Source organism: Notamacropus eugenii, chromosome 1, assembly GCF_028372415.1.
Source record: "Notamacropus eugenii isolate mMacEug1 chromosome 1, mMacEug1.pri_v2, whole genome shotgun sequence".
In the NCBI taxonomy this organism is placed as follows: domain Eukaryota; kingdom Metazoa; phylum Chordata; class Mammalia; order Diprotodontia; family Macropodidae; genus Notamacropus; species Notamacropus eugenii.
Genome location: NC_092872.1, coordinates 386,761,690 through 386,784,243, shown reverse-complemented (window position 1 = coordinate 386,784,243; position 22,554 = coordinate 386,761,690). Strand labels below are relative to the sequence as shown.

Here is a 22,554-nt window from a genome sequence, read left to right as displayed (position 1 = left end):
TGTGTACATCTTGGTCCTTCCAACTTAATTTTATTACGAGCTGATTTAGGATAATGATCATTGTTGTCTTCCTGGTATTTGTTATAATGCCTACAGTTTTGGGTGTGCTGTAGCCATTTAATAAATGTTTGTAGACTTGTCAGTGTTTGGGAAAGTTTTTATTTGTTTTGTTTTTAACTAGAAGAAGTATGGTTTCATTAATGTTTGGAAGCTTCTTCTGAGAAACCACATCTACCTAGTAGTGCAGATTGTTACCTGGGTCTGCAAGTGCCAAACGCTGTCCATTTCAGTTGTTTCTGTAGTTTAAGTTAATTAGACTTTTAAAGAATAATATGACTCCCCTTGCTTGAAATGAATATCTGCTTTGTTTAGAAGTAGAAATGGGTAAAATGTAAAATTTATTAATTGTCCACCTGGCTAAAGTTTCTGTCCACTCAATTTTTTCAATTACTTAAAAGCTTTATTCATTTGAAGAGTTGTATTATAGACAAATTTAAGAAATTAAGTTTATTTAAACTTGTATATTGTGGGTTTGCTTTTAGACTTCAGTGCCTAGCAGCAAATCATCTGGTGACCTTGTTGATCTACTATTTGATGGCACTAGCCAACCAACAGGTAAGCTTCGTGTTTACTTTTTTCCCCTACTAAAGAAAACTTTCATCACAGAACCTCTCTGACTCCACTGAAAAACATATTGCATCATTTTTAAACAGTTGGAAAGAAAGTTGTAAAATTATATTTCTGAAAAGGAAGTTATGTGATATGTAATGGAAAAAGCATTAAATTAGAAATAAGGAAGACCTGTCTTGTACTGCGCCCACTTTGTACTATGGACAAGTCACTTAAACTTTCCAAGTATCAATTCCTACCATTTGTAAAATGAATGGATTGGACTACATGCTCTCAGTCAGTCCTTTGTAATTCATATATTTCATGATCCTATAAAAAGAAAGGTGGAAAAGACAATAGCACTTAGGGCAGAGGGGTTGTAGAGGGTTGGGGGGGGGTGTTGGCAGGGAGAGACCACTAACCTCAAGTTCTGCCATGATATTGACTATTTGATTATATGTGATAAGGTAATGGAAAGGCACAGAAATTTGATTAACTCTTAAGTTAATCTCCCTCAGTGCGTGTATTACCTGTAACCTATGCCACTTAGTTGCAATATAGCATATGACATAAACAGATCTATAAACTTAAAAGATAGAGCTGCCCTTACAGATTGCAAACCTGCCCCATTTTCTGATTTATGTCTGCCTTTTCATACATCCTCTGTGTACTATCTATGAGACAGAAGTATTTATCTAGGTCTTTTAATATTGTCCTTCTGTTATTGTCCATCCTCCTTTTTCTGTACGACCAGCCTATTTCTTTTTTTTCTGGTCATATGTCCCTGATGAATATTTTATGCCATTGTGATCATTATTATGGAACATTAGCATGCTACAACCTCTGCATACACTTTTCTTCCTCCAAAATATCTTTGTAGTTCCTTTTGGGTCTCCTGCATTTGGATTTTTCTATGGGCTTGGTATTCTATGATTTATAGCCACATTGTATCATTGCAGGAGTATTGCTATTTAAAAGATGTGGTTTCATGGCAGCAATCATCTTGGGAGTCTGAAAATATTGTAGTTTCCCAAATACAGTCTAGTCCACTGTGCTCAGTCATTGTCTATCTTCGTTGTCTATCTTCAACAACTGTCCAAAATAACACTAATAGACACACAGATACACTGATTAAAAGTCATGACCTGCATAATGTGCGTTTTTTATTGTTTTCATTTTTGTTATATGGATTAGTAGACCAGTCTTTTTCAGTTAGTTAGAATGTCATTGAGGAAATATTGTATGTAGAACTCCTTAGCTAGATATATCTACAAATAGGAATATTTAGAAAATTTCATTATCCATGTGGACTACACTTTCCATTTTAACTTTGAGCAGGACAGTCCTTCATGACAATGATAAACACATTTGGTGTCTTCTCCCCATTTTATGTTTTGCTTAGTATTAGTTATCAAAAGAAAGTTGAATAGTTGTCTTTGTAATCAGGCTATCAAGGAATCTTCTGTATGATTTCAGTGCAAATAGAGGACATTTTGTTGGAGGAAAACCTTCAAACTTGTTTTGGTCAATTTGGTCAAATGCTTACCTTGCTACTATCTTTTATGTGTGTTTCCTGTTCACAAGATTTCATTCCTTTGAAAGTAGGAGCCATACTTCCTCATAGACTGATAGGTCTAGAGCCAGAAGGGATCTTAGCAGTCATCTAGTCTAGCCCTCTACTACTTTGCATCCCCAGTACCTAGCATAGTACTCAGTACATTTTATGTTTGTGGGTAAAATAACTTTAAAAAAAATAAAGCTTGTTATATAAAATCACTTTTCAGAAGATCTCATTTCAGTGACTTGACTTTAAAGTAACCCTGCTCTAGATAACATTAGTGTTATGTTCAGCTTTATATATGCTCAGTGAAATTTGTCACTGAGACCACATTTGTCGCTTTCTAATTTTTCTGAATTGACTTGGAGAGGCGAAGATGATTTTCTTTATAAAGCTGCCTAATCATTGAGCTCCTTCTGTTTTAGGAGGATAAAATACTAGATTCTGCCTGTTTATTGCTCCTCCATCAAATGTAACTTCTTTTGGCTCTGTTGAACTTGAGACATGTCTGGAAGACAGAGCAAGTTTTTGTTCCATTTGGAGGAACAAGGCCCAGTCATACTATTTTATCAGTCTGCTTAGTAGGTTTTTTTCAATACATGAGAATGAAATCTTCCTAACTTTCATTCTAAATCTCTGATATTTTTAAATGTCCTACACATATTTTTTAAACCTTGAAAAAATGATTTTAGGAAAAGCTCTTTTTTAAGGTTGTGCAGATAACTACAGTATCATAAGTTACTTTTTTTGTAGATAACTAGTGTCATAAATTACTGTTTTGGTGAAGACAGATCAGCAACTAAAACTGATGCAAAGCATATGTTTTTCTAAGTCTGCTTTAAATACATATTAAGTAAAATTCAAACAGCAAGAAGAAAGATGATAGGATAAGGAGAGAGATATGAACAATCTTTTAAAGAAGATTAAGTGCTACCATTTGAATGCAATTAATTTTAAAGCACATTTGAGCTAAACAATTTGCATTCCAGGTTAAGTGGAAGGCATAACTGAAGGTATTTTTATTCATAAACCTGGTTTGTATTAGAAAGTCCTCTGCTTTTCACAGCTTTTTTCCTGTTCTTCATGTTCTTAACATAGATATATCGAGGTAGAATTATCAAACATTATTAGTTTGGCAATCCTAAAGTATTAAATATTTTAACCACTTTACTATTCATTTTCCCTCTTTTGGATTTACTTTGAGTTCTCCCTCTCTGTAGGTATGTATGTGGTTAAATTTAAACTTACTTTATGACAATAATAAAGTATCAAGTATTTTGGACTTCCTGACTTGAAGTATTAAACCGCTTCTTTCACATAACCTATGGTGTGTTTCTAATAGAGCAGTCCTAGGAAGGTCATTTGGTTGACTTATAACCTTTTGGGGTGGGAGTGTATCAGTATTACTTTGAATAGAGAGAATTACTAAGCACCAACATACTTCCTTTCTTTGAACAGCTTTCTTTCTCAAGTACAAGCAAAAGTTTGACAAATTAAATAGAAATCATTATTAAAATAGTGACACAGTAGCAGAAAAACTATAGTTAAAGTTATGTCAACTTTCCACCCCAATATTTAGTGAAAATTTGAATAAAACCTCTGAGTTCTCACATTAAAGTTAGTTTTCGCTTAAGCGCTTAAGCAAAAGGAAAGAATTGTCTTAGACACTACTTTTAAGACCTTTTTCTTGTTTTTTTTCAGTCTTTCTTAAATCCACTTTGTCACATGAGAAAATTACCAGTTATCCTGGATCTCTGTTTAGATGTTCAGTAGTATACAAACCATTTCAAATTGGCTTTACTATTGAAAAAAGATTCACCTACACATCTGAAGGTTTAGGAAGCTGCCACATTAACATTGCTGTGTGGGATGCCATTTGGGTGCCGTTTAGCAGATGTGCCTATACTTATACTTGTGCCATCCTGCAAGTAATAAGAACATGAACTGTAAAAGCTAAGCATATCTGGCATCTGTGCTGCTTACAGATGACTGTTTCCTTTGAGGAAAAAAAGAAAAATTTTTATATTGGGGGCAGGGGGTGGGGTTCATACTTGTTGTTAGCATCTTTGAGACACTTATGGTAAAACTGTTATAAAATGTTCCACTGAGTTTAAAATGAGACTAACACTCAACCATTCATCATGATTCATTACTATATTTCATGAAAACTTTCTGATTTTGGGATATTTTCATGTGGAGCTATGTCTTAGGGATATTTTGGTGGCTTTTATAGATAGTAAATGGCAAGCATCAGATATGGGAGGGGGCACCTATTTTACTTTTAGTACTGAATATATCATATTTCCTTCAAAAACAGTTCCCAAAGATCCCTCTTAAAGTACTGGTCCATAGGATGCCCTCCTGTAAGATTATTTATATGCTTGGTGGTGTTCAAATGAAAAACTATATTCAGTACAAATTTGGGAGATGCTCATTTAAAGTTTGTTGGCATATATAATTCAAGGGGGAATTGTAAATAGGTCATTGACAAATTTTTCTCTCATACAAAATTCTCTTAGCCTCATGAAATTACAAAGTACCTGAAAATTAGTTTTCATTATATCTATACCAAGGATTTTCTGTTAATGAATAAGTTAGAGATTTAAATACATACTTGGTATACATCTTCAGTGAAACCCTTAACAGAGCTAAGACTTAGACTGAAGTTTTCATAAATATTAATATTATACACCTAGTGCATTCTTAAGATACCAACTCAAAATTCAGGTGTTCCTACATTAGACAGTTTTATTTTAGCCATCAGTTTTAATACCTAGGTGATGAAACTACTTCTTAAAGTAGATGTTATTTACTCTGTATTTTAAACACCATGTAGTTTGGCTGTATTTCTCCTTTGTATAACAGGGTTGTGAAAAAAGACATGTTACCAGCTGGTGATTGTAAATAACCTCCTTGCTGCCCTGAGAAGGCAGATGGAAATGGTTCATTTATAATGACAGCTCTCATGTGGGAATCTTGAAGGATAGCTCATGTTGTGAAGTTTAACACAGTCTTTCTCATGCATTTGATTTGTGATAGACCAATATATACTTTCTGCATAGAGTATGTGAACATTTTTTCTTATCAGCAAAGAATGCAAGAGTTCAGAAGATAGCTTTTAAAATTCTCTTCAAAGAAATTAGCTGGGACCAACCCAAAGAATTTAAAAAGTGTTGGTGGCTTTATTCATTTTTATGTGAATTGTACCACATGATTGGGTAAAAGACACTTCCCAGGCAAGTAGGAAATTCAACCGAAACAAGAGATTTTGAATTCGAAACTTCTGAAACATGAAACTTAAGTTAGTGTTTGTTTTGTTGAGCTTAAGTAGAATCATAAATGAGTTAAATACACTTGATAATTCTGAGATGAAAGAAATATCAGTTGTCCTTTTGAGTTGAGGGCCCTTTCCTATAAAAGGTAGTCCACTTGGGCCTCCTCTAAAACATTTGATTTGGGCGGTCTTCTTATAACAGGTGAGAAGACGGCTAGTGTCTACAACAAATGCCTCTGTTTTAGGTGGCCTTTATGGTAAAAGTTGAAGAAGTGTAATGAACCAAGTTGATTACTCAAGGATTTAATTTAAAACATGGAAGCATTTAAATTTATAAGTCAGCAGTTTGAGAAGAGCTAGTGCTTAAGTGAAAATACATTGTATTTTGCCCATTATACAGAGAAATTGAAAACAGGTCTCCTGATCACATTTGTTAATCCAAACAGTGTGGTACAATGGGGAAAGCATTGGCTTTGAGGTTGCAGGACCTGGATTTGGAGACTTCCTTCTACTTCTACATAGGGCAAGTTGTTTACCTTTTCGGTGTTTCACTTCCTCCTGTAAAATGAGTGTGTGTGGGGTGAACTAGACAATCCCTAACATCCCATCTCTAAATCATTGATCCTATGGAATCATAAAATAAAGTCCTGTCATCCAGTAACAAATCTGTTAGTTTGAAATTGGTTATTTTCCTTGACCTGTATTTAAGGGTTTTTTTTTAATTGCTGTTAAATTAATGTAAACAAATTGGATTAATGTATGGATCAGGTTAATTTGCTAATTAGCACAAAATGTAAAGCATGTGCACATACTGGGAAAACAAAGGTTGTAGTGGCATTATGCTTTGAAGACTATGTATATAAACTACAGAAATGTGACTCCATCTTGGATTCAGTATCTTTTAGGAGTTTAGGTGTAGTGGGTGCTAGATCCCATTTTGGGAAGGGAGAAGGGTATTTATTATGCCTGCTGATAGCTGAGTACAATAAGATGGCATTAAAAAGGAATACAAGTACACATGTATCAGAAACTGAATTGTTCCTTTCATTACTGCTGGCCATTTATTAAAAAGGGGAGATGGTTCTAGTTTAATTAACCCAGTTGAGTGTAGCAGATGGGGCAGAATGTCTTGCAGCGATAAGACAATTCAGAAATGGCACCAGATGTTGGAAGTTGTCCCTGGTGGTGTTTGAGTGCAGCACAGATGTTCCAGTCCCACCTGGCTAGTTTCTAAGCACTGCAGGCTAAGCAGCTGTGATGTAACCTATATAATGTACGCATAGCACTAAAAGCACAATAATTGAGCTGCTGCTACTTCTAAGGTTGTGACTGTTATGAGGTGAATTCTTTAAGGACAAACAAAAATAAGGGCAACCATTTCAGAATTTAGGTCAGCCTATTAGAAAGTTTAAAACTGAAATGGATAAAGAAATGTTCAATATTACTGTAACTTGAAAGGATATATCTCAGTTGAAACTATTGCTAAATATTAAACCTGGCATAAATTTGCAGACAAGAGGTCTAAAAATTAAACATTACATTATTCAATCTATATATTTATAAATTTGTGATTTGGATTTTTTTTAAGCAAGGTAGTTTGAAAATGAGCATGATGAATACTTTGTCCTTGAAACATCAGAAAAATAAATCCTAATGTTTTTAACATTTGTATTTTTGACAGTATGTGGACTAGAATTTGCATGCTAAAATTTATTCTCCCTGCAGCAATTAGGGCTTTGATATTCCCCATTTGTTATTGCTTTTGGTTTTCAATCCAATCATTTATTATTTGTTTTGGTTTTTAATCCAGTCAGCTTCAGATTTTAATAACAGAATAATTTCACCTTTTTTTTTAATAGCATCCCTAGCTTAGTATTTTCAATGTAATGATACCCAAAATGGTGCATTTATTTCACTAGAAATAGAACTAAGTAGCATTTGTTTCTTAGGAGAACCATTGTGGTGTCTTACAAACTAATATTGATCAACTCTTGCTGGGGAAAGGATTCTGGTTTTTTTCTGTTATAAAAATTAAGATGTTAAAAATGGCTTTGGAATTATTAGCTCTTATTTGAAAATAATATTTACTTTTTCTCTGTCCCTAATTTCCAGGTGGATCAGCTGATCTCTTTGGAGGATTTGCTGACTTTGGATCAGCTGCTGCATCAGGAAACTTTCCTTCCCAAGGTATGGTAAGATTTTATTGACCATGGAACTAAAGGATTGAGTTAAAGATTTTTTTTGTTTTTAAGTTCCACTTCAGAATTTTTTTTTTTGTCTCTGATATGTGTGACTTCCTGTTCACTCATAAGGGCATTTAGGATGAAAAAGGTAAAATTTGGCAAATGAATCATTTGCATATTGTACTATTGAGTAAGTCTGTTATTTATAAAAATGCCTTTTGGTTTGGAGAAAAACTAATTCAGGTCAGTTTCCTTTACTTGGACTTAGTGAGTTTCAAGTTATAAATAATTGTTCATTTTGGGGAGCTATAGAGGAGGCAGATCAACAAGTGTTTGTTAAGTCCCTACTATGCACCATGTACTGTGCTTAAGCATTAGAGTTTATATTTATAACAGTCTTTTGTGATTTGGTTAAGCTGTTGGTATGTTTTTTTCTAAAAGAACTCATAGATAAATCAAGATTGATATGAACTATTGAGCTCAGACTCTTTAATAATTTAGATATTTAAATAAATTACTACAAAATATAACTGTCTGGGTTAAAACTTCATGATGTAGAAACCTTAAAATAGCCCTAAAATGATTTACGAACGTCTTTTTGACATTCCAAAAGGAGGAAGTGATAAACAAGGCTACTGTAGCAGGTCCCTTTCTAAGTCTGCTTAGTGAAAGAAAGAAATAACATCTATCCAAGGAGAAGATAAGAAATAAGCAGTAAAAAGATAGGGAAAATAGATATGGAGATTGTTTAAATATTTGTCCTAGTAAAATCTTCATGAAACTATATATAAGGAAACATTTTGTTAGGTTTGTTCTGCTTTTGAGTAATGGTCTAGTGATCCAGACTCTTTACCAAAAAAAATACTTTTAAAGTTGCAATATGCTTGCTTTTGTCAGTTTGCAACTCTGTTAAACCCACAGTTGGACATGCAGATATGAGAAGATGCTCCTCAGTTAGATATGAAATTCCTTGGTTTGAGATGGAATAGATGTGTAATTTACATGTAACATACACTAAATGACCTGGTTCTTTATTCTCCACAGTAGCTACTTCAGGCAGAGAGTAGTAACTCTTTTCCAGAAACATAGGTTAATAGGAAACCAGAGCTCTTGATTCATTCCTTACATGTTTCATTGGGAATTATGACTGATTGTCTGTAACCAAAAGTTAATAGACTTCAGTTCATGAAAATCAAAATGAACAGAATGGTATCTTAAGCCCTCTCTTTAGTTAAAATATTTAAAGTTTTTATATATGTATGTAGTTTAAATACATTTGTCTATGTGAATATGATTAATCTTACCTGATCATCATTATGCAAGGGGCAGAGAGACTTGTGAGATGATTAATCATTTCTGAATAATAAGAGCCCCACTAGAAATCTTTCTGTCTTTTGATTAATCCGCTTTGGTAAAATTTTATAAACGGGTAACAACTTTTGCCCTTTCTACTCCTTATTTTCCAAAATATACTTTAGTAACTAAGTGGAGAATTAGCACATTCATTGTTCACTGTATCCATCCAGACTACCTAAAATGGGTTTAAAATTTTAATATGTAATATTAGTTGAATTATCCCAATACAGTCTTTTTTGTAGAAGAGATCAAAGACCAGTTTTAGTGAAAGGCCCTGAGGTAATGAATTTCTTGAATTAAATTGTTAAGGTGCTTGGGGGCTGCAAATGAGTTCGGGTTCTCAAAGGTTTATTTACTTTTAATAGTCTCATGTACAACTCACTTGTAGAAAATATAGACTGTGGTGTTTGGAGCAGTTAAATACCTTTATTTTAAGTGAGAATTAAGAAAAATGTGCAATCTTCTTAATTACTGAAAGGAAAAAGGTGTTCCCTTAGTTATTATGCATTTGCTCACAGCAGATCTTAACTCTGAATTAAATGTTCCATACAAACCTTTATTTTCATCTTTAAAACTGTAATTGTATTTTAAAAGAACAAATTTTTTTATTTGCTTCTTTTAATGTTGCCTCTTGAAACACTTTGTTTAAAAATTAATACTGCAACCGAGTAAAACAAGAAATAGGCTAAATTAGCATTGCTGCTGCATCTTGACTGTTTAAAATGGGCTGGCATTGAAGAAATGATCAAGGAAGTTAGAAGGTGTGGTAGATACTCTGAATACTCTTAATTTTACCAGTTTCTTATTTTTGTCTGTGTCTATTAATTGAATTTCATTAGCTTAATGATGTCTTTTTAGATATTCTGAGTAGCTTGGTTTCCTAAAGAGTCAGTCCTGTGAAATGACAATAGTTTTTCAAAGCATTTGTTATGTGTACCAGGCTCCTTTTTTTTGAGAATACTGACACTCCCTGGAAAAACTTTGTTCTGTTTAAAACGAAAAATCTCTCCTTCTTTTTTGACAATCTCACTCAGCCAGCACATGCCATTATCATCTAGCTAGAAGCGCTTTTAATTTGTAAGCTTGGCTGAAGGGAACCTCTTTCACTATTATTTCAGAAGTGTGTCACCTGAAGACAACCTGTCAAACATAGATTTTACTTCACATGTAGGAGTTTTGTTTTTTTTTTTCATTGCTACCTTGTTAAAACTCATGGAATATTCATGAGAGAGAATGAAGTCCAGATGGAGATTGTACCTGCAGATGTTAATCTGGATGGACACAAATCAGCTCTCATTTGTTTCAGTTCATAGAATGTTGCATTTGTTCAATGCCTTTCAAAAAGTCTCTTACCTTTCTTCCACAAACCACTTCCCCCTCTCCCCCCAATACAGCAACAAGTGGAAATGGAGACTTTGGTGACTGGAGTGCCTTCAACCAAGCTTCTTCTGGTCCCATGGCTTCTAGTGGAGAACTTTTCAGTGGCCCTTCCCAGCCAGCTATGGAACTCTTCAGTAGCTCACAGCCAACTCTGAGTCAGCCTCCAGCAGCCTCAAATACTTCAGATCTGTTTGATTTAATGGGCTCCTCCTCCCAAGGAACCATGACATCTTCCCAAAGTATGAATTTCTCTATGATGAGCACTAATACGGTGGGCCTTGGTTTACCCATGTCACGATCACAGGTAAGTCCAGTATAACCTGTTTTGCCTCTTCACCCCTCCCCCACAGAAAGAAAAGAATGGTAAAGTCATCAGCTCAGGAGATACTGAATAATCTTCTCTATTTTCAACTTAGTGAAAATACTGTGTTGTTTAGTTTTCCAAACTAAGAATGTTAATAGCACGATAGTTTAGAAGGTAATAAACTCATTTCGAATGAAGAAGCATCCTGAGGCATGCCACTTTTGATGGAAAAAAAATGAAAGTAATTTCATTCTATTTATACATACGCATATATAACATTAAAATTTTCCACTGTATTCTGAAAAACCAAAACTTAGGTGGATCAACATTATCTCTCCAAGGTGTTCGAAATAATTTGGAGCATAAGTTTATTTTTTAAATATTCATGATAATTTGGAAAGTATTTTCTCTGAATGATGTCATTCAAGTGAACATTCATCTCATGGGTTCAGTCTACCTTATATTGGTTAACTATTTGTTCAGATGTTTCGCTTTCAAAATTCCTTAGGTCATTTATGTGAATGAAAAGAAAATAGAAAGTTTAGGGGTATTGTTATATATTTTTAAGTTACATAAAAAAGTTTAAAGTAAGTACAGGTTAAGAGTTTGGAAATGTTTGAGTGGTAAACTTGATAATTTTATGACTTTGGCTCTTGAGCAAATTTACTTGTGATGCTAACTACCAGTTTCAGTGTCCAGGTTCTACTCCTCCAGGTATTAGGATACAGGAAGAGAATAAAGAACATAAAGAGGTGACTGCTGTATACAGAAATTGAATCTAAAAATAAATTACAGTGCTCGGTGGTGGGAACTAGGATAGGAAAGGTGAGAAGCTGCTGGAAAATGTCTCACCAACAGGATAAGAGAGCATTCTTTCTCTGTGAGCGAACAGGTTTCTTTTCTAAAACCACAAAAAACTTCTTCCAAGCACAGTCTTATAAACTTTTCACAGTGTAAATTAAAACTAAATCTCAATTCTGCATTTGTCTTGCTATCTTTTAAGGTATATTTTCCCTAGTGTCTTACTACCTTTCTGTTTGTTTTTTCCTTGTATTATCCTGGTCTCTCAGGATGACTCCCTTCTTTTGAATTAATTACAGAAAAATATAATAGTTGCATTCAGAGTGCCATATATATATTTCTCACCCCTCTTATTTTAAATTAGTTTAGATTTTGTGAAATCACCTAAGTTAAAGTATGGCATACCTGGCAGTAACACTGAGAATACTCAGTGTGTACTAGAAAAGGCCTTCTTGTAAAATGCAGATCCTGGCCTAAGCCCTTCCCATCACTAACATTCTGTGATTCTTTGTGGGGATTCTCTTTATTTTTTATTTATTTAAAGTTTTCAACATTGATTTCCACAAAATTTTGAGTTCCAAATTTTCTCCTCATCTCTCCCCTCCCCCACCCCAAAACGCCAAGCATTCTAATTACCCCTACCACCAATCTGCCCTCCTTTCCCTTATCCCCATCTTCTCTTTTGTCCTGTAGGGCAAGATAAATTTCTACACCCCATTACCTGTATTTCACTTGTATGCAAGAACAATACTCAACAGTTGTTCCTAAAACTTTTGAGTTCCAACTTCTCTTCCTTCCTCCCTCCCCACCAATCACCATTGGGAAGGCAAGCAATTCAATATAGGCTGTATATGTGTAATTTTGCAAATGACTTCCATATTAGTCATGTTGTGTAAGACTAACTGTATTTCCCTCCATCCTATCCTGCCCCACATTTCTTCTATTTTCTCTTTTGATCTTGTCCCACCGCAAGAGTGTTGACTTCTAATTGCTCCCTTCTCCCATTGCCCTCCCTTCCATTATTATGCTTATCCCCTTCTCCCCCACTTTCCTATATTGTAATATAGGTATTTCATACCAAAATGAGTGTGCATTTTATTCCTTCCTTGAATCAAATGTGATGAGAGTAAGCTTGACATTTTCCCTCTCATCTCCCCACTTTTTCCCTCCATTGAAAAGTCTTTTTCTTGCTTCTTTTATGAGAGATAATTTGTCCCATTCCATTTCTCCCTTTCTCCTCCCAACATATTCCTCCCTCATTCCTTAATTTTATTTATTTGGTTTGATCCCTTCCTGTTCAACTCACCTGGTGCTCTGTGTGTGTGTGTGTGTGTGCGCGCGTGTGTGTGTGTAATCCCACCAACTACCCAGATACTGAAAAGTTTCAAGAGTTACAAATATTGTCTTTCCATGTAGGAATGTAAACAGTTCAACTTTAGTAAGTCCCTTATGACTTCTCTTTGCTGTTCACCTTTTCATGCTTCTCTTCATTCTTGTGTTTGAAAGTCAAATTTTCTTTTCAGCTCTGGTCTTTTCATCAAGAATGCTTGAAAGTCTTCTATTTCATTGAAAGACCATTTTTTCCCTGAAATAGTATACTCAGTTTTGCTGGGTAGGTGATTCTTGGTTTTAGTCCTAGTTCCTTTGACTTCTGGAATATCATATTCCAAGCCCTTCAATCCCTGAATGTAGAAGCTGCTAGATCTTGTGTTATCCTGACTGTATTTCCACAATACTCAAATTGTATCTTTCTGGCTGCTTGCAATATTTTCTCCTTGACCTAGGGAACTCTGAAATTTGGCTACAACATTCCTAGGGGTTTTCCTTTTGGGATCGCTTTCAGGAAGTGATCAGTGAATTCTTTCAGTATTTATTTTGCCCTCTGGTTCTAGAATATCTCATGAAAGATGATGTCTAGGCCCTTTTTTTGGTCATGGCTTTCAAGTAGTCCCATAATTTATAAATTGTCTCTCCGGGATCTGTTTTCCAGGTCAGTTGTTTTTCCAATGAGATATTTCACATTGTCTTCTATTTTTTTATTCTTTTGATTTTGTTTTGTGATTTCCTGGTTTCTCATAAAGTCATTAGCCTCCATCTGTTCCATTCTAATTTTTAAAGAATTCTTTTCTTCAGTGTGCTTTGAACCTCCCTTTCCATTTGGCTAATTCTGCTTTTTAAAGCATTCTTCTCCTCATTGGCTTTTTGAACCTCTTTTGCCAATTGAGTTAGCCTATTTTTAAAGCTGTTACTTCAGCATTTTTTTGGGGGTCTCCTAGCAAGCTGTTGACTCACTTTTCGTGATTTCTTGCATTGCTCTCATCTCTCTTCCCAATTTTTCCTCCTCCTCTCTTACTTGATTTTCAAAATCCTTTTTGAGCTCTTCCATGGCCTGAGACCGTTGAATATTTATTTTGGATGTTTGGGATACAGAAGCCTTGACTTTTATGTCTTTCCCTGATGATAAGCATTGTTCTTCCTCATCAGAAAGGATGGGAGAAGATATCTGTTCACCAAGAAAGTAACCTTTAGTCTTATTTTTTTTTCCCTTTTTGGGGCATTTTCCCAACCAGTTACTTGACTTTTGGGTCCTTTGTCAAGAGTAGGGTATACTCTGGGGATCTGTCAGATCTCAGTTGGGTATTCTCTTTAATCAGAAGGTAATTTGGATCATAAAGGTGGCATTTTCCACTAGACATTAGCACACAAAATTGGAACTGGTTGTTAATTTTGTGGTATAGATACAATTTTAAAATGTGACTAAAGCGGGAAGGATGAGTCAGAAGCTTGATTTCAGGACCCACTACTTCTTAGCTGGGTCCTTGGGCAAACTTGTTAACCTCTGTAAACTTTTTTAAAAAGTTTATAAACTGACATTAAGTAGTTGTGGTTGGTCTTTTGTTTCAGGAGCTTCATTTGAAAGTCTAATATATTGGTGCTATTTTTGACAAAACTACTGTGTGATCAGACATTCTGATTTTCCCTTATTGTGTCAGTTGAGAAGAGGCTTAATTTTTAGAGTATTTTTCTTTTTTCCAGCCTTTACAAAATGTTAGCACAGTGCTGCAGAAGCCTAATCTTCTCTATAATCAGAATACAGATATGGTCCAGAAATCAGTCAGCAAAACCCTGCCATCTACGTGGTCGGACCCCAGTGTCAACATTAGCCTGGACAACCTACTACCTGGTCTGCAGCCTTCCAAACCCCAACAGCCATCTCTTAACACAATGATCCAGCAACAAAGTAAGTGATGCTGACCCTTTCACCTTAACCTCAAACTGTTTCCTTCTTGTTTGTGTTGCACTCTACAATCCTGATTCCAGCACTGTGGCTGGTTTCCATGTAAAAAACACTTCAGGCCATGATTTCTTACTTCAATTGCAGAGACCACCCAGTACAATCTGTCCTAAAATTTGACTTCCTTTTGCTGCCATATATTGTCTGTTCCCATCACATTAAATGACTTCTTTTCTTACTCTCACCTTGACAACTTTCATTCTTATGGACCCAGTAAGAGGTTAGGGAGCAAGGGTTACAGAGGGGCTCATATGTTTTCCTCTTTCCCTTTCCATCTACAATACTATTTTGGGATAGCAGGGCCAGGAGCCACAATATAGCACATGATGAGCTGGGAGCAAAAGAGTTCAAATTTTGTCTTTTCTAATAACTTTATTTTTGTTTAGTTGCTTTCAATCGTATCTGACTCTGTGACCCCATTTGACGTTTTCTTGACAAAGATACTAGAGTTGTTTGCCACTTCCTTCTCCAGCTCATTTGAGAGATGAGGAAACTGAGGCTTGCTCATAGTCACACAGCTTGTTAGTGTCTGAGGCCAGATTTGAACTCATGAAGATGAGTCTTCCTGACTCTAAACTGGATACCGTATCCACCGTACCACTTAGCTGCCCTTACAAAGTAATTCCAAGGGAATTTTGTTGTTTTTTTTTCCTTGATTCATTCCACTCTGCTTCTATGTGAGACTTAAAGGCGATAAAATTTTTTCTTCCCATAGATATGCAACAGCCTATGAATATGATGACTCAAAGTTTTGGAGCTGTGAACCTAAGCTCACCACCGAATATGATGCCTGTTCGGCCTCAGACCAATACATTGATGGGAGGACCCATGCCTGTGGGCATGCCTAATGTGATATCTGGCACAATGGGCATTGCCTCTCTTGGAAATACTCCTATGATGAACCAGGGAATGATGGGAATGAATGTGAACATGGGAATGCCAGCAGCGGGGCTGGGATTGACAGGCACAATGGGCATGGGAATGCCCAGTATAGCCATGGCTTCTGGAACTGTGCAACCCAAGCAAGATGCCTTTGCCAACTTTGCCAACTTTAGCAAATAAGAGTCTATAAAGAACCAGATTGAATGAAGGATTTTTAGCTGCAGAGAGATGATGTTGGGGTGAAAAATGCTGATCAGTACCCTTTTCTTTTATCAATTACTAAAAATGAACCTGCATAAAAAACCAAAAAGGCTTTTTTTGTATAAGTGAAATATCTAGTGTTCCAGATGGACAGGCCAGGGCACTTCAGATGAGGCAGTAGAATTATTTTTTCCTATGAGCCTAGACCATGTTTTGTAGTGAGACCATCAAAAGCCTTTATAAATTACATAAGCAATTTCATTATAATTTGTGGAAAGACTGAAATAGGGCTGAACAAATCTGTTTGAATCTCTAATTTTATACCTTTCTTTTACCTGATGAACTTGATTTTTCTGTCCCTGAATCGCCTTGTCATAATTGGACCCGTTGCTTTTACTACCACTCTTGAGTCCATAGTTGAAGTCATTCAAGTCTGATAATCTGTTTTTTATAAAAATATCTATTTTTGTCCAAAAAAAGGCTTACATATGTGATTATGGCTAAATCAGAGGTAACTGGAATGTATATACTTTTGCTAATGTTCCAGACACACTGCTATACTATCCAAATTTTTATTATAACAAAATCTTTTGAAGCAGTTGGTGATAGGTATGGAAGGGCTTCTCCCACTTCTCCCACTATAATTATTATTCAGGGGAGAACTGGGAGAAATGCTTTATCTGGGGCTGTTGTACGGTTTCCTTTCCTAAAAGATCTCCAGCATCTTTTATTTTCAGCAAGCATTCTTTACAATTTGTAGTCATTGATGGGCAAAACTTTTTGTTTTTATCCCCATAGCCATTGGTTAACAGCAAAAGTCAAAGAGCAGAAATATTTATTTTTTTTTTTTGGGCATCTTATCGAAAAATAAGGTAAAAAGCCTTAATACATTTTTAAGTTAAATATAAATGTTTAAACCCAACAGTGTTGGTTTTTAGATTTTATACAATACTTGGTTTTGGTTTTGTTTTGGTTTTTTGTTTTTTTTTTTTGGTGTAAATATGGCATTTGCAAGCTGTGGTTCCAGTAGCGGGAGTTAAATATATATTATTAAAGGAGACCTGTAGCAGTCAAAGATTTTATTGATTTAATGGAAAATAAAGGAAATTAATTAAAAAACATTTTTGTTTTCCTGATATAATTCTGCATTAAGATCACATGAAAATCATGATTCTAGAGTTTGGAATGCAAAATCAATTGTTTTGCCCACAAGTTGGGAATAATAATATTGAAAATAAACACTATAATATAGGTATCAAATTATTACCTCCCCTCTTTATGTTGGATTTCTTTTTTATTAAATTGATAAAACTTTGTTCCCATTGTATTCATAATGTTCTGTTATACATAACATTAAAATATTCATTAAAATCATTGTTGAACTGCTTTTTCCTTCATTCTGTTTGACATTTGAGACTGTTTGGGGAAAAAATAATTATAATTTGGGCAAAGTAATTTTTATAAATAATTTAAAATTGTTTAATGACTTCTCTCCATCCTTTCCTATCTGACTCTACTGTTAGGAATTAAAAATGAAGCAGCAAAGATATCCTGACCTGCTCCAGTCTTGCTAATGCTCCATCTACAACATTTCTAATTAGGCAGAAATTCATGTACTTCAGCTAAGTGGTAATGAAAAGTGATTCATTTGCTGAATAAGAGATGAGAGAGAGTGTAATTAGCTGACTGCGGTTTTTAATCTTTCAACAATTCAGTGTGTTTAAATTAGTTTCAAAGAATAGGAGCTTTCAAGTGTTGTTACTTCAAAGTAATCAAGCCAGGCTCTAGTGGTAGGGCAGGAAAACTCATTGCTGATTTTTTTTTTAAATCCATAAATTGGGGGGGTTGGGGACACATGTTTTCTTTTGATATGCTTTAGATTGATAATTGTTAAACCTTCAACCTTCAGCAGCATGCATTTGTCAGAGGAAGTAAGTTAACTTTTTATTTCCAGATAGATATCTCATACCCAAAAAACCCAGCATTTTCAGTAAGTCAAGTTTAATTGATTTAGAGAAAATATGCCATGTCTTACTAAAAGATCTCTCCTGAGTCCAGAAGTAAACACATCTCATATTTCAGTTCTTATGAACATGGAAATACTGTTTGCTGGCTTTCTACACCCTGGTTTTTGTTTTTTTCTTAAATGTTATTGGCCCCACAAGACAAGAATTGCCACATGGGGCCAAACTTCATGATCTATACAATCTAGCATTCTGTTTCTGAAATTGGCACCAAGAAACATTTGGTGGCCTGTCTTCCCTGTTACCAATCTTAAAAGGTTGAGCACATTCTCTCCCTTCCCCCCAAATTTCCAGTAACCATCACCAGCTTCCAATTTTACATTGACATTCTTATGACTTCTCATGGTGTAGTGGGTAAGGAAAGACTAGACAAATTCTGGGTGTGGTTCCTCTGCTGTGAGATAAGAGAGTGACTGGACAGACTGCCCTCTCATTGCAGAGCTTCTATGCATTTATTTCAAGAAATCTCTTGAAAGTTCTTCCATCTTCTACAACTTAGTGAAGTAATAATTAAATACTACCTGCTGTAAGAATTACTTTGTAGCCTAAAGTTTTCAGGAATCTATGTTCACTTTATCGACACCCATTTGTGATCTGACTTTGGTCAAAGTTGTTTCCATACTAAAAGAACATATCTATCTTATATGAAGAGTTAAAGTTCTCCATTTTAGTTTACCTTTTCTCAACCTCTACTTCCCTTACATTTTCTCACTTGGTTTCAGTAACCATATTTCTTCAGAATACTGTATTATGGAACTACCATGCTTTCCTATGGGGCTGGAGACAGGACCTAGACCTGAATTCAAAATTGACTTCAGATTCTCTGCATGACCCCATGCAAGTCACTTAACTTCTGTTTGCCTCATTTTCCTCATCTTTAAAAGGTTAATAACAGCACCTACCTCCCAGGGTTATTTTGAGGACCAAATGAGATAAAAATTGCAGAATGTTTAGGACAGCACACGGCACATACATAATAACCACTTTATAAATGTTACATATTATTAAAGTTCGTCTAGTCCAGTCCTTTATTTGACACGTAAATGAAAGTGGACCTAGAAAAGTAGTTAAACTGGTTTGCCCAAGGTCACAGCTATTAAGAAGCAGAACCACGTTTTGAACATAGGCCTTCTGGCTGCAGATCCAGTGTTCTTTCCTCTTGTGTATCTAGTGCTTCTTAATTGTGCCCTATACCTTGTATAGGGTTTTTTGGTCTAAACAATGCAGTGATCAAAATGGTTCATTGAATTTTCTGTTTAAAAGTCAACCTTTATTTATCAGTAATAGGTCATATTTATTCTGAACATTAGCAGTTCACACAGTGCTTCCTGAATGCCTCTAGATATATATAGATCATGAGATTTTCGCTGCCCCCATTTTACAAATGAGGAAAGTAACTTGTAGTATCATAAGGTCAAAATTCCTTAAGTGAAGGGAATAGTACCTCACCACGGGTTTTCTGGCCATCTTTTTAAGTGTACTGGTGTACCCAATTTCTTTGGTATATATGGTATACTGAATGCATTTGACTCAGATGATTCAGAGTGACATTCATACGGGGGTCTCGAGAAGATGATAAGAGATTTAATTTTCAATAAAGCACATCTTACCTGGTGGTAGTTTGGTGGGTTGTTGTCCACAAACCACTGATATGTTTGTTTTCTTTTGATTTGCCTTTTTCTTAATGGAGTATGTCTAAAGAGTTCTCATCAATTGAGGGCTGCAACAGGTGGAAGCTTAACTGAAATTAAACTGTAGTGCCTATTCACTGACCTTAAACTTACTTTTTAAAAAATGGGCCAAGAAATTGGAATTGCCAATATGAAGCAAGGGAGATGCTACCCAAGAAAGCTTCCCCTCATAAATTTTCAGAACTTGGCATGAGCTTCTCATCTAACTGTCCTCATCCTTTAGGAATTGTACCTCATCCAACTTTTATTGATTACTTTCTATTGGTTTCAGTCTTGTTGACCAGTATTTTCCTAGTTAATGCCCCCAGTAAGTACTGAGATATAAAACCCCAATCAAATCTTTTTATCAAATACATAAAAGACTTCAGGAACAAGGGAGTTGACTTTAAGACTTAGTAGTTTAGGAGAGAAAATTTGAACTCAGAATCTTAGGAAAGTGAATGCTGGAAACTAAAAATTTATTTTTAAAAAAAGCTTAGTAGTTTAGCAGCAAAGCTATGGATGTAAGACTAATCGCTATTCTCCAGTAGATAAGTAGTGAAGAATGTGAACAAAGTTCATCCAAAGAATTGTAGGCTATTAACATTTACATAAAAGAATGCTCCAAATCACTAATGATATGAGATGAAAATCAAAACACTAGGGTTTCACTGTGTCACATCCTGCAAACTGATGAAGATGACAGATGAGACTAGTCAGTGTTGGAGGGGTTGTGGTAAGATAAGCACGGGATTGATTATAAGCATGAGGTAAACATTGTTGGAGCTGTGAATCAGTGAAATCATTTGGAATTATGCAGATGATTCTAAAATAAAGTGACTAAGATGACTATAACCTCTGATCCAGTGGTTCCATTACTTGGCATGTGTTACTGATAAGAAGAAAGTCCTCATCAGAATCAGCACTTTTGTGATAGCAAAGAATTAGAAACAAAGTAAATGTTCCTTTCCTGGGGAATGGCTAAGTGAATTGTAATTTATTGTAATGAAATATTACTGTGCTGTAAAAATGAAGTATGTGATGAATAAAGAGAAGCATGGAAAGAGCTACATGAACTGATAACAGGAAATCAGCAGAGCTAAGAAAACAGTATATGCGATGACTACAGCAAAAATGGAATCACCAAAGAAAGGGTGGAGATCGCAAAATCACAAAGAATATGCATGTCTTGAAGAAGGGATTATATATTCCCACTCCCTATCTGTGGAGAGGTGGCAGGACCATTAGTGTACATTGCATGTGCTTTCAGACTTTTTCAGTGTATTGATCTGTACTAATTTCCCCTTTTTGAAATGGCTTTCTGGGGAGGGGGAAGAGGAGATATTGGAGGAAAGTGATGTGAAAAATCAAAATGCCAGTAAAGCATTTTTGAAGATGTAATGAACCCCTGACTGAGAAAACTACTTATTGAAAGGCAGTATATTGTAGTGAATTACAAATGAATCATATCAAGAGCCAGATGATCTGCATTTGAATCAGCTCAGATTGTAGTCTGGCCTTTGTTAAGTTAAATGACTTTCCCAGAGTCACACAGTTAATACATCTCTGGGGCAGGATTTGAACTCTGGTCTTTCTGAGATCAGGTCTTTCCACACTGCTGTGCCATCCACCTGCCTCACATAAATTTTCCATGTTAAAAATATTTACCATGAAAAGTTTCTGTTTCTTAAAAAAAGATTTAAAAAATCTTCATTTGGAATTAATCATCACTGTTCTCCATCTGTGTCTGTTTCATCTCTAATTCAGCAAGTGTTTTGAACGAACTGGAGTTTTCTACAAGTTGTATTTATAGACCAAATGATAATCCTAGGCACTGCCAACTTACCAAGCTTTATGAGTATTTTGTAATGTGAAAAAATGATGTAAAGGAGTTCATAATTTGTTAAATAAGTCTTAAGTACTTGATTAGGTAAAGTTCCCCATCTGATGGAAATCTGTGTTGACTAAGATCTTTTGTTCAGTTTCAGTTCATGTGTCTCCATTTGAGGTTTTCTTGGCATGGATACCGGAGTGGTTTGCCATTTCATTGTCCTACAAAGATCTACTTATTTCTGTTTCCTAAGTGTGTTTCAAACACTCAGTATCCTAACCAACATTCATAGTTAAACTGTAATCTGTCAGTGCTTAATATACCTTAAACTCAGGGGTTTTTTTTTTTTTTTTTGGAGTATTATGATTAAGAAGATTATATATACTTGCATATAAAGAATGATCAACTAGTAAGAAATCAGATCTTTTCTTGATTCTGTTTTAGCTCAGCTGAGTTAGTTTTAGGGAACCAGAGTAAATCCTGACATGATTCAGAATTTCTTGAATTGGGGTTGTGGTTGAATTGTTTCAATCGAGTCTGGCTCTTCCTGATCCCATTTGAGGTTTTCTTGGAGGAGGTACTGGAGTGGTTTGCCATTTCCTTCTCCAGTTCATTTTGTAGAGGAAGAACTGAGGTAAACGGGGTGAAGTGACTTACCCAGGGTCACACCACTCGTGAGACCAGATTTTGACCTCAGAAAGATGAGTCTTCCTGCCTCCAGACAGCTCTATCTTCTGCAACCTGGCAGCCGGACTTGTGGTACATTAGGTGAGTTGTTTTGTTCAGGCCCTCAGACTCAGACGTAATGATTTACATGTGGAATTCCTGCTTAGGTATTGAATATCAAAACCTATCTAGGCATTATTTATTACCTGATGATTACATTTTTGAAAACTAGTGACTTTTTCTCATGTGTTTAAGGATTTTGTTTCAATTAGGTACATGGTAGATAAATGACTGATCAAGTCATGTTTCAGGGTTCTGTGATTTAATCACTGGAGTAGGCACTTCCTTTATTAACCCAGGTCACCACTCTTATACCTTACTAGGTGGTTTTGGGGAATATATAGCATCACAAGAGACAGCTGATGAACCTCCTCAGACTTAGCCAGACTAGTTCTCTGACATTCTGTCTCTGGTCTTGTGCTCAGAGGTTCTGCAGCTCAGTAGACCCTGTCAGAACATG

At 35.4% G+C, this 22,554-nt stretch overlaps 1 protein-coding gene across 4 annotated transcripts in view; it reads left to right on the top strand.

The window, feature by feature from the left end:
* CLINT1 (clathrin interactor 1) overlaps nucleotides 1-17,217 on the top strand; it is a 67,286-nt gene extending 50,069 nt beyond the window's left edge. For 3 of the 4 annotated variants that reach the window (XM_072630856.1, XM_072630855.1, XM_072630854.1), the window contains 5 exons: nucleotides 543-615; nucleotides 7,554-7,628; nucleotides 10,375-10,664; nucleotides 14,502-14,706; nucleotides 15,476-17,217. In XM_072630856.1, coding sequence (XP_072486957.1) covers nucleotides 543-615; nucleotides 7,554-7,628; nucleotides 10,375-10,664; nucleotides 14,502-14,706; nucleotides 15,476-15,822 — 990 coding nt within the window. In that variant the 3' untranslated portion in view covers nucleotides 15,823-17,217. The remainder of the gene's footprint in view (nucleotides 1-542; nucleotides 616-7,553; nucleotides 7,629-10,374; nucleotides 10,665-14,501; nucleotides 14,707-15,475) is intronic. The other variant, XM_072630853.1, reaches the window with a different exon arrangement.
* Nucleotides 17,218-22,554: the final 5,337 nt, after the last annotated feature.